The 16,500-nt window shown below is 37.5% G+C and overlaps 1 protein-coding gene across 1 annotated transcript; it reads right to left on the minus strand.

Annotated features, from left to right (window-relative positions):
- Positions 1 to 465: 465 nt before the first annotated feature.
- On the minus strand, positions 466 to 16,141 carry LOC140242144 (retinoid-inducible serine carboxypeptidase-like). Its single transcript, XM_072321909.1, has 14 exons — positions 15,930 to 16,141; positions 14,591 to 14,757; positions 13,698 to 13,787; positions 12,853 to 13,008; positions 11,712 to 11,786; positions 10,455 to 10,527; positions 10,021 to 10,058; positions 9,516 to 9,644; positions 7,283 to 7,364; positions 6,476 to 6,586; positions 5,868 to 5,930; positions 5,121 to 5,198; positions 4,502 to 4,665; positions 466 to 3,271 (listed from the first exon to the last, which is right to left on the minus strand). Exons 1-14 carry the CDS (start codon positions 16,003 to 16,005, stop codon positions 3,203 to 3,205), a joined length of 1,371 nt encoding a protein of 456 aa, XP_072178010.1. The 5' UTR covers positions 16,006 to 16,141; the 3' UTR covers positions 466 to 3,202.
- Positions 16,142 to 16,500: the final 359 nt, after the last annotated feature.

A 16,500-nucleotide genomic window follows, 5' to 3' on the forward strand; every position in this document is an offset into this window, starting at 1 on the left:
CTTCACTAGTGTTTTCTATCAAAATATGTTTGCGTTCTAGAGTTCTGTAGACAGTCACATACACCCCATGCAGATATGTACTGAAGGTATATACATGTACAGTACAAATGTAGTATAGTTAGGCAGGGGTTTTTTTACTAGTACATTGTCTATGTCGCAGTAGAAAGACTAATACATGTATTGACTTGCATTGGAATATGATGAAATATGTATCAATGCATATGACAAATATTGCCACATCTGATGTGTACTGAGCACTTCAATGCTTACATCTTGCTGTGGTTAATAAATGTGTGCCAACATCTAGTTTGCATTCAGTTGGGTGACTGAAAAAGATATCATACATGTACACCTGTACTAAAAATCCCTTTTCACTAGTGATAATCAAAGAATGCAGATCATCAAACTGACAAAGGAATGCTATAAAAACTACCATAAAGTCATGACTAATCTATCCAAATTAGATGTCAAATTTATTCACATTTTATTATGTGTACATAATACCTTCACATTCAAGATATGAATCAAACATAAGAAAAAACGATTGAAACCTGTCAGAGAAACGAAAGGAGAATAATGTAGTTGAATGCTCATTCACACAAGTCGATGGCAATAACACTGTCCCTTGGTAGCAGAAACTTGTCCGCGCATATCTTGCTTTAGCATGTGCAAGTTAAACAAGGCATCAGTTAGGTATTTCATGAGATATTTGACAAAACATTACCTGTGCAATACAAAATTTTTCCTTCCACATGGGTAAAAATGACACAAATTAAAACAATAAACATAAAACCTATATATAGCAACATTTTTAGTCATTACATATATTTGTTCACTTCTATAGATTTCTCTGCTTGTATTAATTACTATTCCCATCCAGAATGGCACATGATTGCAATAAAGTCTGTGAAAAGCAAGGACTGAAATATCTCCTATTAAATGTAAATTTATATGTACATTGCTGTTTTTACATCCCTCTTATCTGTGATGACTTTATCTAGCCTCTGTAGCAACAAAATACAATTGTAGATGCTCCAAAGAAGAGTATCCTGAATCTGAGCATTTCAGTGCAGCACAATCCAAGGACAGATTGGTGTAGATATGAAATGAAATGTAAAACCACATCCACACGCAAGCACAGAATGATCCTGCAAAAATATTTGGCTTTCCGACCAAAGCTGAAGCGCTCTTTATGCATAGGCATAGTACTGATATTGGCATATACTGTAAAAGTGGAAATATTTGCATATTTCATCACACTTGGCCACGGGTAAGACGATTTTCACATTTCAAATTCTACAGAATCAAAACATGGAATAGTGTAATACATATAGTAAGCATGAAAATTTGTGTGATTTTATTTTCACACGAATTTCTTGTTGTGCGAAATGTGCAAACATTTCCTCTTACAGTATGTCCTTTAAACTGCAACAGGCTTCTATAACAAAACACACAGATATGAACAAAGATAGATTCCAATCAAGACTTTCCATATAGCACTATATATGATGAGTACCTTCAGCAATCTTTTTTCATCTATGGAAATTGCACAACCACTCTGATCATTGTTCCGGATTGTAAATTTCAAGAGTTCAAAGTGTAGTACATTGTGAGATATGTTGCTTATTCACATGATATGGAATGTCATTGACAAAATACTAATGCTTACACATTTCCCTTTTTATCTCCTTTCTGTTTTCTCATAGAATTGTCACAAAATTGGTGTACCATGTTATCTTAATACACTGCACATGCTACAGTGATATTACATCTCAAGTCAATGATTAGATCATTTATAAGTTCCAGCGACACTTAACACACCAAGCAACTATACAGATGGATACAGGTTATACAGATACAGAAAGTTCATATTCATACATGTCTTTCAGAGAATATTAACATGAAGTCTTAACTGCCGGCAAATGTTCATAGGTAATTGCACATATTGATTTTTGTTTATAGTTATTTTTTTTAACTGCTGCAACCAATGGATGATTTTACGTTTATTTTCAAAATGACAGCCTCTTATTGATTATTGTCAGGACAGAGAGTGCCCCAACACTTGAACAGAGCGAGTGTCATCAAAAGAGATCTGATGATAGCTGAGAGAAGTTATTATGTCATTAACATCATTCGTTTTTATTACAACCAATTTATAATGCAGCTGAAACACAGTACAACCAGCTCCATAAGCACTCGATGAGTATCGGTAGTTTATTTGTGAACCTATGCAAGTGGCCTGTGAGGAAGTGTTAATCAGTGAGGTCTCGGCAATATTTCCAACAAAAACATCATGTCGTATCATTTGGTATATAAAACAAATATTGGCTGTTTTACCATTCAGGTCACACACAGTGCACTTTCTTATCTCACACTGATCCCAGTTGATATGCTATGACACTCCATTCTGCACATGGTTACTGTAAAATAAGCTATTTTTGTGGCATGAAATTTTAGCGAATTGGAGACGACCTTTTTCGCAGCATGAAATTTTTGCTAGTTGCCTCTAACATTCAATGCATAGAGTGTAGACAAGAACTTTCACATGTATTTTAATTTCACTAATCTTGGCTCTCACGAAATTCACAAAATTGAGATGCACGCAAACATTCCTTGTTTTACAGTACATTGTGTAAGCTTTCATGTTAGAATCAACTTTTGTCACAAACTCACACTACAACCCTCACAGCAATCAATCTCTGCATATGCTATGGAATCACACCATGGCTCTTACTGAATACATTACAAAGTACTCACTGTCAAATCATTCCAGGAGCCTAATCCACACATAGTTCCAATCCTTGTGACTTCAGTTACAGTTACCATAGCAATGACTAAAATTGCTCACAGTTGGTTGGATGAATGTTTTCCCAATTGCTGCGATCATTGTACAAAAGTTGAAGTTCTGACAAGAGTGCTTTTTTTTTTTTATGAAATGTGACTATGGTAATCCAAAGTGTAATGATACTACAAGCATGATTTCGGAATGTCCACTGAAACACATCATAGAAATAGTCACTGCATTTTCATCTTTAACAGAAAGTGCATAATTCTATCTCAGTTCCAATCAGAAGTGCAGGTCAAGGAGTGGGACTACATAGGGCAATAACTGGGCACCAATTAGTAGAATCTTTAATCAAAGTCCTGGCTTGAATCAAGGCCAAGATCTTTCACAGGTCCGAGAGCAGATCCAGGACCTGGACTAGTTCTTGCCAGAGCCGATGACCATTTCCAACATCAGGAGAGCTGCATCCCCTGCATCAGCTGGCACCTGGTCAAAATGACAGAAAAATAAATCACATCACAATTACTATAATCTGAAAGGTTCCCTTTAACTCCATATGTTGTTGTTGTTATTGGGGTGGGGTGGAGTACAGGGGTCAGGTGAGTGTCAAGTGGGGTTGACTTCGTGTCTTTTTGTCGTTGTTTTGTTTTGCATGAGCTGTGTATACTATAACTTTGTGACTGTTCCTTTTAATTATGATCCCATTACATGTTGTGTGGAATACTAGCCAAAATAACAACATCTTTTAGATACATCATTCATGGGGTGACAAGGTCTCATCTCAAAATCATGAATTTTCAGGAAAGAAAAAAACACTTGTTCATTCTCTTAATATCACAAAATAACATCAATGTTGATATTACACAATGTAGAAATGTTTTGGACTATAATGATAATTCTTCTGCTTTAGAACTCAGTATTTTTTTTAATATTCAATATTGAGTTATTAGGCATTTCAATGTTAATTGAGATACAAAGTCTTGTCACCCCTGGGACGACATGCAATCAATGTTTCAGACTCACTCTAAAACTCCTACTGTCCGTGAATCTTTTGGACCATCCATCTATCTATTTAATTCTATTACTTCCATGTAGGACTCTCTGCCGCTTGGGGAATTGTCATCACATTTACTTTACATTTTTGCTGAAATTTATGTTTCACGTGCATGTTGAAATGTGCATAAGTGTCATATAAGCTCCCACATGGATACTTCTTTTTTCGTTTTCCTATGCACTCCCATATTAGAAAAGGAAAAGACATTTTATGAGCTCCCACGTGGTGACATTTTATTAGCACAGAATCAAATGATAACAACATTTGATCTGCTTATAAAATCACTTGATTTGATATACTGTATCAGTATACTTGGGGCAAATTATTTTTTAGAAGGGCCCCATTTATTTATTTTTTTTTTTGTGTGTGTGTGTTAACACCAACATGTAAATATCTCCTCATGTTTTTGAACAAATGTCTTAGACATTCAGTGCCTCTTCAACAAATTTCTCTTTTTCTATGATCTTTTCCCTTTTCCTTTTCTAACTGTGCACTTCTTCCACATTCCTGCTTTGAGAACACTGATTTCTCAATGAAAATGATCAGGGCTTTGAGGAAAAGAAAGACAGGTTGGCATTCTCTGCTGGCAGCTTTGCAAGAACTCAGACACTGTAGGCCATGTTTTTCTAGATGCCGCGGCAAATCATGTATAACCCACTTACCATGTGGCCTGCCTTCAAGATCCAAAAGAAGGCAAAGTTATCGTAGCTCTTGACAAAGAAGGCGGTGTCTGTGGGATGTGCGGTCGTGTACTCAGGGTTCCAGGAAGTCTTGTTAAAATGGGCCAGGCCTGGCCATGTTAGCTTCTGGACCCAGATCTCAGTGCCTGTCAGAGTAAAAAATGGCATTCATGCATTTACCATCAAAGAAAATTTTGGTCAGTCACACTTTCATGAGATTAAAATCAACTGTAGGCAAACGATTACCACCAGAGCTCTTTGTGCAATCTTAAAATGAATAATTGCGTAATCAGTATACATACACTGATTTCTTGGAAGTCTATCACTGGCATGGCATACAGTTAAGATGTAACTATTGTCCAGATATTGTGTGTCGCTGAAGACTTTTAAGTTCTAGCTCTCCTTGTAAACAAGTCTGTGCAGATCAGATTATTCAATCTTGATATTCCTTTTATCAACCACCTCATGTATGTTTTTTAACTTCTTTGCTTCTTTTCTAAAGTCCTCCATGTTAGACATTCAAGATACTGCAGGTGGTCACTATCCAATGATGGCAAACACTGAATGGAATACTACAAGGGAAATAAGTCTTGTCACCGACCTGGCGTGTCCACTATCAAGTCCAGCTGACCATTGTAGACGATGACATGAAGACTAGAGTTAGTGATCAGGTTATCAACTGTGTAGAAAAAACAAACAAAGCAAATGAAAATAAACACAAACTGACAACTGTTTGTTAATTAGTCTATCCCCCTTGAGTACAGACTTTGGCATCTTTTTAAGAAAAAATGAATATATATCCTTCAATCTCTATTTCCTTGCAAGTTTCTACTATTTTCCATTTTACAATTGGTCCAGCAAACACACACAATAACAAACCTGTAACATCTATACCCTGAGGCTATGCATGATGTACAACAAAGCAAACTTTATATTCAATTGATTTACATGTGATAGACATTCCATACAGTTTATACAATGTATCGTTTTCTGTCCATTTGACTGATCAACCAACTGACCACTGACTGACAAGGGTTTGTCAAAGAAGGCTTGTACACATATCTTACTGTCAACTTGTTGTGGTACTCCAATCTCAGTAGATTCAATACATAATAAATCATGTCGCTGGCATCCCCATGGCAAAGGCTCATTAGACCTTTTGTCCAACCCCCACAACAAACAACAAAAAACAAACAAATTAAACAAAACCAAAACCAAAATGAAATATGAGCATGAACCTTTATATTAAAGCACTTTTTTTTTCTCTCTAGATAAACTTGAATTTGACCTGGATGTAGATGAGTATGCAAATTACTGACGAAACTTTAGTGTGACAAGCTTTACTCACCGATATCAATGACAGGTTTCATGAAGTCTTCCCTCTGCTTCTCAAACACCTCCCCAGACTGACCTTGAAGGAGAAGGAACATTGGAAGTAATAAACCAGACGCTTTCAGGATGGTTTTGAGTGCCAAATATGTGAAAACTCAGTTCCTGTATACTTAACAATCAGTGGCAAAGAGAGAATTATGTATTCTCAAAATCTGACCCATCAGGATCCTCGTACCGCACAAAGGGTCAAGTAATTGTGACTTTGCATACAGTTACAAATTGATTCATGTTACATCTATAAGCAGTCACAACTCTTAAAAATGAATACATATTATACGTATTATATGAAATATGTCTTAATATAATAATGAATTAAACAGAATATTCATAGCATTCATGGCCATTTAACTGAAACTTTGTAATGCATCCCTCACTCTTTACAATGCAAGAAGAACAAGGCTAAACATCACAACCACTTAAAATTAAATGAGACCAACATGTCTTCATTCCAATCATTATCATTAATATCAATCCCTCCCCTTCCATTGGTCATCCTATGCAGTCAACTGGTGGCTTCTGGCAGGATGTTTCCATGGAAACCTAACTGGTATGAGGTCATCTTACCTCCCCATGTTACACTGCTCGGGATCCCCAGCTTCTTCTTGAGTGGTCCATTCATGAGCTCGCTCAGGGCATCGTTGGAGTAAACGTCCAAATGACGATGACGCAGACGCTCTGAGAAGAAATATGAGTATGACTAAACTGACAGCATAACAGATTATCTGAGTCGACTCGCGTTACAAGATGACTAGCTACAAATATTTTATCGACATCCAGCATTCAATCTCTAAAGTGAGTAATCATCATATCCAAAATATTATATATTATGTACATGTGAAGGGGCGGGGGATAGCTGACGGAATTTTTTTTTTTTTGGGGGGGGGGGGGACATTCATGAATGAAACAAGCCTGGTGGTATATATACGCACATCAATTTGTCTTTCAGATGTGACTGCCCACCCCACCCCTCCAAAAAAAAAAACCAACCAACAACAACAACAAAAAAACGACAACAGCAACAACAACAACAACAAACAAATAAATCTGACAATGAAAAAAACAAACAATGATTATCAATAGATCAGGTAACCAGTTTGTCTGCAAAGTCTGAGAGAAACCAGCCTCAATTCCGGATCTTGTGGTTTATGCACAGCCATGCTGACACATTCCAGGAAGGCCTCAAGCCATCTCCAGAGGTAGCCTGAATTTGAGGCACCTCATGGCTGGCATCACCTTTGCTAAGACTATCTACAGTACACCCATTTCAGGGTGGCCTTGGTCAGATTCAAGTCTCACTTCTTGTTCTTTTTCTTTCTTTCTCCTTTCATACAATACATGACTGCCGTCTTGGAAATACTCTCCCCCACATACCAAACACTGAAGCAGTTTTCATCATCTTCTCATCTGGAACATTGTGCTGCAAGATGTTGTAGAAGTTCACATTGTCAGTATTCTATCAATAAAAATGAGAGAAGAAAGGTTGCCTTCTGTTAGCAATGCCATTGGCAAATGACTGGCATGCCATATCAGCAATTTACATATATTTCTAAATGCCATATTATTTCCTATAGCACAAAATGGTCTTTTTACTAATTAATGGTCGTCTGGTTGTCTGTATCATTTTTAAGTTTCCACAGTGTGCTTAAGATGGAGCACTCAAACCACATTTGTATCTTACTCTTTGAATGAGAAATGAAGTGGGATTTCTGGGGTGTCTTGAGTTGTGAGCTCTTGTGCATAACACCTTTAATTCAAGTCCCTTCCAGGGAAAGAGCAGTCTTTTTACCCCCGCCAAGGGAGGAGGTTATGTTTTCGTTACTGTTGGCTTGTATGTTTGTTAGTTAGTTTGTCTGTGTGCAAAATAACTCAAAAAGTAGCTAACGGATTTGGATGAAACTTGCAGGAAAGGTTACGAATGATACAACTAACAAATGATTAAATTTTGGTAGTGATCCGACCATTTTGGGGGAATTTATGAAGGATTTTTATATTTTGGCAGGTAGGGTCAATGAACTTGGGAGTTCAGGCTGCGCGTATTTGAGGTTTGCATGCGCGCACTGAAGTGCGTGCTCTAGTTTCTGCTAGGGCGAGGCGCGCCGTGCAGCTGAGGGTTTATGACGTAACAAAGGCTTCAATATTGGGAAATCCGGCAACTTTCAGCACACAATGCTATAAATACGTATGGGTGGAAATCACTGATATCTCTATGGAAGAACAAGATCAGTGGTGGAAATGAGCTGCATGCTTGGCGGAGGTCTGTGCTCTCAGAGTGATTTTCTAGTTTGTTTGTTTTTTGATTGAAAAGGCAGATGACATGCAACACCGCTAGACATTTTTCAGTGGGACTCAAGCTTGAGGCATGCACACTACAAACAGAGCAAACTTGTAAGCATTGATTGTGAATTGACTTGATGCTGTGCAAACAAACAAACAAACAAAACAGACACATGTCTAATCACAAATCAAAAGGTTTACTTCATTATTTCTCTCCATAAAGCAGAGATGCAAAACTGTAATGGTAATCCTTCAACACTTACAACACACAAAACAAGACATGATGACAATATCCATCCAACAGTCTTTTGAGAACATTCTCTTGCTGATGGATTAGGTTCTGCGCTGTATGTCAAATTTTTGTCACTTTTTATCTCACCTTGTTCTCCTCCTCTCTCATATGTTTATTTTCCTTTATTTCTATATTTTCCTTCAATGTGCATAGAGGTAATAATTCATTTTTCTTGTGCATGTGTGTGTGATATGAGATATCTAAATATGGTTTACTGTCATTATCATCCAGACCAAGACGTGTGGTAACACATATGTAATTGAAATCCACTCTGTATTGCTTGCTTCCTTAATCAGTGCTGGTATCAAGATATATTACAAAAATGGGTGTCCTCAAAGTCATAACATGGGATGAAGGTATATATGACTCAGTTCACAATAAATCAAGAAAACAATTAATAAAGCCACTTCAGTTGCATGCTACTATTGCAACATACTACAAGGAAAAATTACTATTTATAAAAAGACACTGAGATTGTGGTTTTACAAACAAATGCATTTGCACATTCCCTCAATAGATCATGTGTTATGTAACATTGACTACTGTATACATGTTATGTAACATTGACTACTGTATACATCATATATTTTGCAAAGGTTTTTTTTTTCTGAGAATGTTGCGAGTCAGGAACTATTTGAGACTTTCAAAAAAGGCAAAAGTATAGACTCTGACCTTTACCAAATTGTTGACAAAGCTGCCACTGCCAACAATGACAACAAAAATGACAATGACAATGGAAAAGTGATGCCTACATTGTACAGTGTATGTCTCACTTCCAATATGCAAGCAAGACAACAAAGTGGACAGTTTGAGTTCATTTTTGCTGCACACTCTAATGGCATATGTTTTTTGAAGATGTAATGCAATGCAAACAAACAAGTGTTTCTACATCGAAAATATGTTGGGGAAAGAGATCATGGACCAGTAACCTTGACAAGAAGGGGAATATACCTTGCTACCATCTATAGTAATAATAATGGCTGAAAAAAAAATCAACAACAAACAAACATATGTTGTTGATGATATCTACAATCTTACCACTTCTATTGCGTCTTCTGTCTCTCCCCATAGTGTTGTGGACTCGGTGTAGCGACCCTGGTCAAAGGCAGCCTTGGTTTTCTCTGCAAGGCTCTGGACGGCAGCATAGCCGTTAACATCTAAGAGTGACTGCACATACACACACACAAACATACAAACATGAAGATTGAGAAAGAGAGAGAGAGAGAGAGAGACAGTCACATAGACAGATGGAAAGAAAGACACAGTGACAGTGAGAGAATAGAAAAGATGAATACTTCATGGGCTTGTTTACGCACTCTTTGGTATGTTGTATAATCATTATACGAAGAAAAATTCACTATTTGAGGCAAGCAGCCTGAATCAAAACATATACATTTCATCTCCTTCCAAGTGCTTTTCGTTTTTTGTCTTTCAAAGAAAAATTAAAACAATTATAAATGAAATGATCATCATAGCTACAGGTAAAATAAGAAATCTTGATTGAAGCAAGGATTTTTTCCTATGTTTTGGCTAAAATACTTACAGTAGACCTTAGGTATGGTGCCCATGTCATCACTGAATCTGAATGAAATAGAAAGATAGTCAAAGTAAAGTTCACAACGACATGATTCCATTGACATTAATTTCTGCGGAGGTACAGACAAAGCCTTTTATTACCATGGAAATACCATGCCAGTAGAGTGGTTTCATCATTCAACATTTTTCTTTTCCTGATGTAGATGAAAGATGATGAATGTACAATCCAAACATGTTGGATGAATGGCCTAAACCATGAAAATTAAACTACAAATTAAAAAAAAAAATCACACCAAATACAATGAGCATACATATTATTATCTGTGAGAAGGAGATTTCTTCTTTTTTTTTTTGATGTTGTTGTTTTTTTTTTAGGAGGGAAGGACTAACTTTAGCTATTTTGTCTTCATCACAATTTTTTCCATGATTTATGCAGCTTACCTACTGGTGAAATCCAAGAATCTCCCATGGCAAAGCCTTTGAAGTTTGATTTGACTTTTCCTGCTTCAATTGCCTGGAAAAAGTTAGCAAAATTGAAAGAAATTGTATCAATGCACAGAAAAATGAAAAACTTACCATCTAACTATCAATTTATCTATCTATTCATCTATGTATCTATTTTTCATCTATCTGTCTATCTTTTCATATATAGTACAAAACGATTGATTAAAGTTTTCATTTTTACATGTTGACAGTGACTCAGTTTAAAAAACAAACAAACAAACAAACAAACAAATCTGATTATTTTTGTGACAGGCCCAGTCAGATGCCAAGTGGGTATTCGATTTGATCTTTAAATCGACTCATCATCACTTTAAAATCAAACATTAAAACTACTGAAATACCTGTGTACTAGTGGTCAAGGTCTGCTCCAATAGCGGTACTCAAGAATGGAATGCATGGCATGGACTACTGAGGCCATAAATCAAAACTTGTTATTCCAGTTGAAATGATGTTTACTTTGATATATAAAGTTGCTTGAATGAACATATTATTGTCAGAGTTTGAAGATACTTTTCCAAAAAGGAGTTCGAATTTAGTACCGGTATTTATCTAATTACCTCCACCAAGGGAGGAGGTTATGTTTTCGTTACCATTGGTTTGTTGGTTTGTCCGCGTGCAAAATAAATCAAAAAGTAGTTCACGGATTTTGATGAACTTGCAGGAAAAGTCTAGAATGATACAAGTAACAGATGATTAAATTTTGGTAGTGATCCGAGAATTTTTGCGGAATTTATGGAGGATTTTTGATTTTTTTGGCAGGTAGAGTCAATGAACTTGGGAGTTCAGATGTTTACATGCGTGCACTAAAGTGCGTGCTCTAGTTTCTGCCAAGTTGAGGCGCGCCGTGCAGCTGGAAGTTTATGACGTAACAAAAGGTTTCTATATTGGTAAACCGGGCGACTTTCAGCACACAATGCTATAAGTACGTATGGGTGCAAATCACTGATCTCTATGGAAAAACAAGATCAGTGGTGGAAATGAGCGGCATGCTTGGCGGAGGTCTGCGCTCTCAGAGTGCTTCTCTAGTTTCATAATTATTTCTGCAAGAAGAGCGTAGTTCAGGTTGTATGGAGAATCTTCAAAAAGCAGTCTATTACAAATCAAGTCAATCAATCAAGAACATGCTGATGTTTCAGTAATAGCTAAACTCTGAAGGAGACACATTAAATCAATGATTGAGCACTATAAACTCACCTGCAGCAGTTTTTGGCTGAAGGCTGCGGTCATCTTTCCACCGTACGACTCCGAAAAGATGTAGAAAGGGATTGTCTGCAAAGATATTGATCAAGTTAGACAAATGAGGCAAGTGATACAAAATGACAATGTTACCTTTGAAGTCCGCAACTTCTCAAAACATGTCAGCTTTCTCAATGTACACATACTCAGTATCAGCATAAATATTAAATGCTATAAAAATATATAGGGAGCATGTGCCTCTTTTATCTCTTTCTGGAACAATATGGGCTGGAAAGAGATCATGTCAATGGCTCACAATATCATAAGTGTTGTTTAGTTTGGTTGAGTATGTATCCCCACTAAGTTTCATGACTACTGTAAAAGTGAATATATTTGTGTGAGTAATTTTTCAGAATAAGATGAACTTTGCCTGTTTTTAATTCTGCAAAATGTAAACATTAATAGAACATATGATTAGCAAAAAGATTTGTGTGCTTTCATTTTTGCACTAGTTTCTGATCACGCAAAATGCATGAAAATTTTTCATGCAGCAAAAATTTCCACTTTTACAGTACCCATATTGTAGGACGGCACACTAACCCCTTTTTTCTACTGGTCCAACCTGTCCCTGTAGGACAAGTAGGTACCCAGTTTTTCAATTTTTTACGGTCCATTCCTGAAAAGTTACTGAATTGACAGTGATATTTACTAGTCTGGACCGTCATATCAGTGCCAGTGTGCAGCCTTGCATATTGCCCCCTTTCGACATGGATTATTCTCTAAAGTTGTTCAAGATGTCACTCAGAGTTTCCTATCTCCATGCTCACCAAAGCTTACAATTCATAGATAGATGACATTTGCTATTCACATATTCAGAAAACCTGAGGTGCACACCATTATTTCGACTCATCAGTTGGATACGCAAAATACCCATGTTTGGTGATTTTTTTTTCTTTAAGTGTTATTCACACCAATGACACTCTTTTTTTATTGTAATAAGCTGGCATTCCCCCCCCCCCCCCCCCCCCCCGAAAGTCATCATTTTGAGCTGTGGTGGATCTGGTTTTGTTTCATAGGTCCAACAAGTTTTGATAAACAGCAGGAGGTGGGGGGAGGAAAACTACTTGCTCCAGACAATGATAGATGGTGCCAATCTTACCTCAAACTGAGGTAGTTTCTTGAAGAATGCTGTTATGCAGGTGAGAAGATCGTCCGCAATCTGGCTGACATTGGTGGTGTATGCTGAGTCCTCAGTGACATAGCTGTACCCTGCCCCAACAGGATTGTCAATGAACAGAACGTTGGCAACAGAGACCTGTGTGTTAACAGAAGGATGCAGAGTATATGAGATATGGTGTCCTTGGACAAACAGTTTATGTGCATGACAAAATATGGGACAAGAGTGAATCTGATATGTTAGGACAATGTTATCCAAAAACAAACACATACATCAAGAAGAAATTGAAGGTCAAAAACATTTCCTTATTGTGTAAATGGATCTTACGATGGAACTCGGCAAAACATAAGCGCTGCAGAGGTGCGTATTATGTTGCGCCTTTTTCTTTTTTCATTGCCACAGTCTAAAGATTGTTGGCTGTATCATTTGCTGCTCTCACAGTCAATCTATCGTGTCAAGCTCTGTCACTAAACATGTTCCTGTCTTGGAGCTTTCCAGTCATTAATCTTATCTGGCACTTTCATTCAATGAAATGTAATTGTATTGTAACTGTCTTGGAGAAGTAGTGCACTATATCTTTGCAAGGTAATATTCTGAAAGTTGCTTAATTGTTACCCCCAACAAATCCTAGAGATTGAAACTCTATCTATGTGTGATACATACTTTGTGAGTATGACATTTCATAAATTGGGATTTCAAAGATTGCTAACTGGAGGTTTAATTTGTGACTGAGCACTACAGTGATGGAAATAGAATCAAATACTGTTATTTTCAGGCAAAAATGACAAATTATTGAGTTTGTGTGCTTTGTGATGGATGTAACTCACCCATGTTGTATCTCTTGGGTTCTGGTTCACATCCAGCGGTCCAATCTCCTCAAAGTTGCCAAAGCCAGTTGATGAGCCACCTGGACCTCCCTAAAACATTTTTTCAAACCATATAAAGTTGAAGACACTGATACTTGATATACTGCGGTGGTTAGACTTTAAAACTCTAGTCATTTTTTTTTAATACTAAGAAGTATAACAATGTGCAAATAGATTTGATAAATAAACAGGCATATGAATACAAAAATTTCGAAAATCATGATGTCACCACTTGGTTATCCATGACCCTATCACCTGATCACAAGTAGCAGATTCAAAGAAATACAACAGCTCCTTGAAAGTGTCCTGCATAATGCAGACATGTCTTTAACATCAGACAGGGTTCCCCTTCTATGTGTAATAATGATGATATGGTCTTCTTTATCCAGGGTAGCCTCTTAGGCCCGAATTCACGATGGTGGTACAAATGAAACCATGGTTTAAACCATGGACAAAAACCATGGAATGCCAAGTGTCGCATGGGATATTTCGCTACGAAATCAGTCATTTCGTCGATGAAATGATTATTTTGTAAAGTAATGACAACATTTTGTAACTAAATGAACATTTCGTCCACGAAATGATAATTTCGTTAACGGAACAGTCATTTTGTCGACGAAATGACCAATTTCGTAACGAAATATTCCGTTTGACACTTGGCGCTCCATGGTTTTTGTCCATGGTTTAAACCATGGTTTCGTTTGTACCACCTTCGTGAATTCGGGCCATAGTGTTGCTACTAAATTCTACCAGAGCCTCCTGCTAGCATTGCCAGGTACAATGTACCCAATTATATGCCTGGGTCAAGAGGGACAAGTTGTACCATGTTCCTGTTAGGCAAAGGTTTGCCATACCTGCAGCCAGAGGACCAGGGGAACGGAGTCAGAAGGCTGCTGGGTTGAGTAGTACAGCCACCAGAACATGTTGGCATTGGGGCGGACCACTACGTAGCCCCAGTCCTGCTTCGGTTCCTGGGCAGGACGGCCACTCGTCTTGGTCTCATTTCTCAAGTGGGGTGCGGCTGAGTGAATCATGAAAATATATCAAATTAAGTGAATTGCAAAGTTTCATGGCATTTGGTTAATGTGCCTTTTAGCAAATAAAACCTAAACTTGGACTATAAATCTTTTTGGGTCAGATAAAACGTAAGTGCTATATTTCACAGTGAAAAAAAAAAAAATCATTCCCCATGAGCATTTTTGGTCAAGGGAGTTTTCAGAGCTACCAAGTCTCACACATTCTGCGTGAGACTCAAGCATTTAGGGTCTGTCTCACGATCTCACGCATGGCACCCATTTTTCTCACGCATTGGGCGAAGTCTGCAACTTGGGCCTATAATAAGGAGCATAGCTCAAAAGATTAAAGTGATAGTTGGAATTGAAGGTATATTTCCCTTACGTCTTTCAAATAAGTAAAAAATGGTCACTCAACTTAAGAGCTAAACATTGAAAAAGCTCCCTAACGTGGGAGGCCACAGGGGGAAAACCCCTGTTACACCCTCGCTTGCGCGCACATTCGCGCTCCGAGATGCCGAGCGATGCCGAGTCATGAAAATCTCACTCATAAAGATTTTTTGAACTTGGCATCCCTGAGTTTTCATGGTTCTCTGGTAGATGATTTTTGATAATTTCCATGACCTTTCCACATCCTATCACACACTCTTAACTTAGTCTACAGATACAGGGATGTAAAATCAATTATTAAATAAAAATATTACATACAAAAAACGAAGCACATAAATTTTCCAATCATCTTTTCTTTTTTCAAATATTTTTCATGGAGTTGTATTGAACATTGTTAAATCATAGTAGACAAATACACTGTAAGCCTTTAATAGCAAGATTCTGTTCTAAAGATACAGATATTGAAAATGCTCAGCAATAAAGCGATAGATAGATCCTAGAAGATTAAGATGTGATCAAAAGATTGAGCTTTTCATCGACCTGACAACAAAATGTAATCAAAGGATTATCAAGATGCATCAAAACAAATAAACAACACAACTCTGTCTCTGATATCTGACATTGTTGCTATGACAGTCATCAAACTTTCTGGAATGTGATAAGTAAGTTACTGTTATCCCTCTGTATATTTTACGCAAAAACAGCACGACAGCTTGCGCAGTGCCAGTGATTAGTAGCACTTTACAAGGGGCCGCGCGCCGTGCGTGGCCGTGATTGATTCTGACCTTACCGTTCACGTGCGCCGTTGACACGACCAACAACAAGCTCAGGATGACCAGCAGTAGCAGGCTTGTAAGAGACCTCATATTTGCCTCCTCCTTTCTCAATTCGACTTCTGTGCTGCACAATTTCACGGGATTCTCTCCCACAATTAACTCTGAATTACAATCTGAGAAAGAAACTAACAAAAACTTCAAGGCGAACTCCTATCACAAAGATCGACATTTGTGTGACTGACAGTACAGTACTTACAGTAGTCGCAATCGAGCGATCAGACGCGGAACTTGGAGCTCGGAGAGCATGTGACTTCAGGTAGTGTGGTCATATGACCGGCAAACATGTGGTCAGGTGACTTAGGTCTGTCCCCGTGTACACAGTGCGGACGGGTGATCGGAGTCCAAGAATGGTTTACACGTGTAACTTGCAATGTATTAATAAAGAATTTCAACCTACTCACGATTACCACCTTGCAGCATAGCTTACATTGTGTAAAATACAAGTTGTCCATGATAATAAAAGATTCATTTCTCTGTGACAATGAAAGCGCAATATGCATTCTAAAAGAAATGAGATATTATTCC

Source organism: Diadema setosum, chromosome 18 (genome assembly GCF_964275005.1).
Source record: "Diadema setosum chromosome 18, eeDiaSeto1, whole genome shotgun sequence".
Lineage (NCBI taxonomy): Eukaryota > Metazoa > Echinodermata > Echinoidea > Diadematoida > Diadematidae > Diadema > Diadema setosum.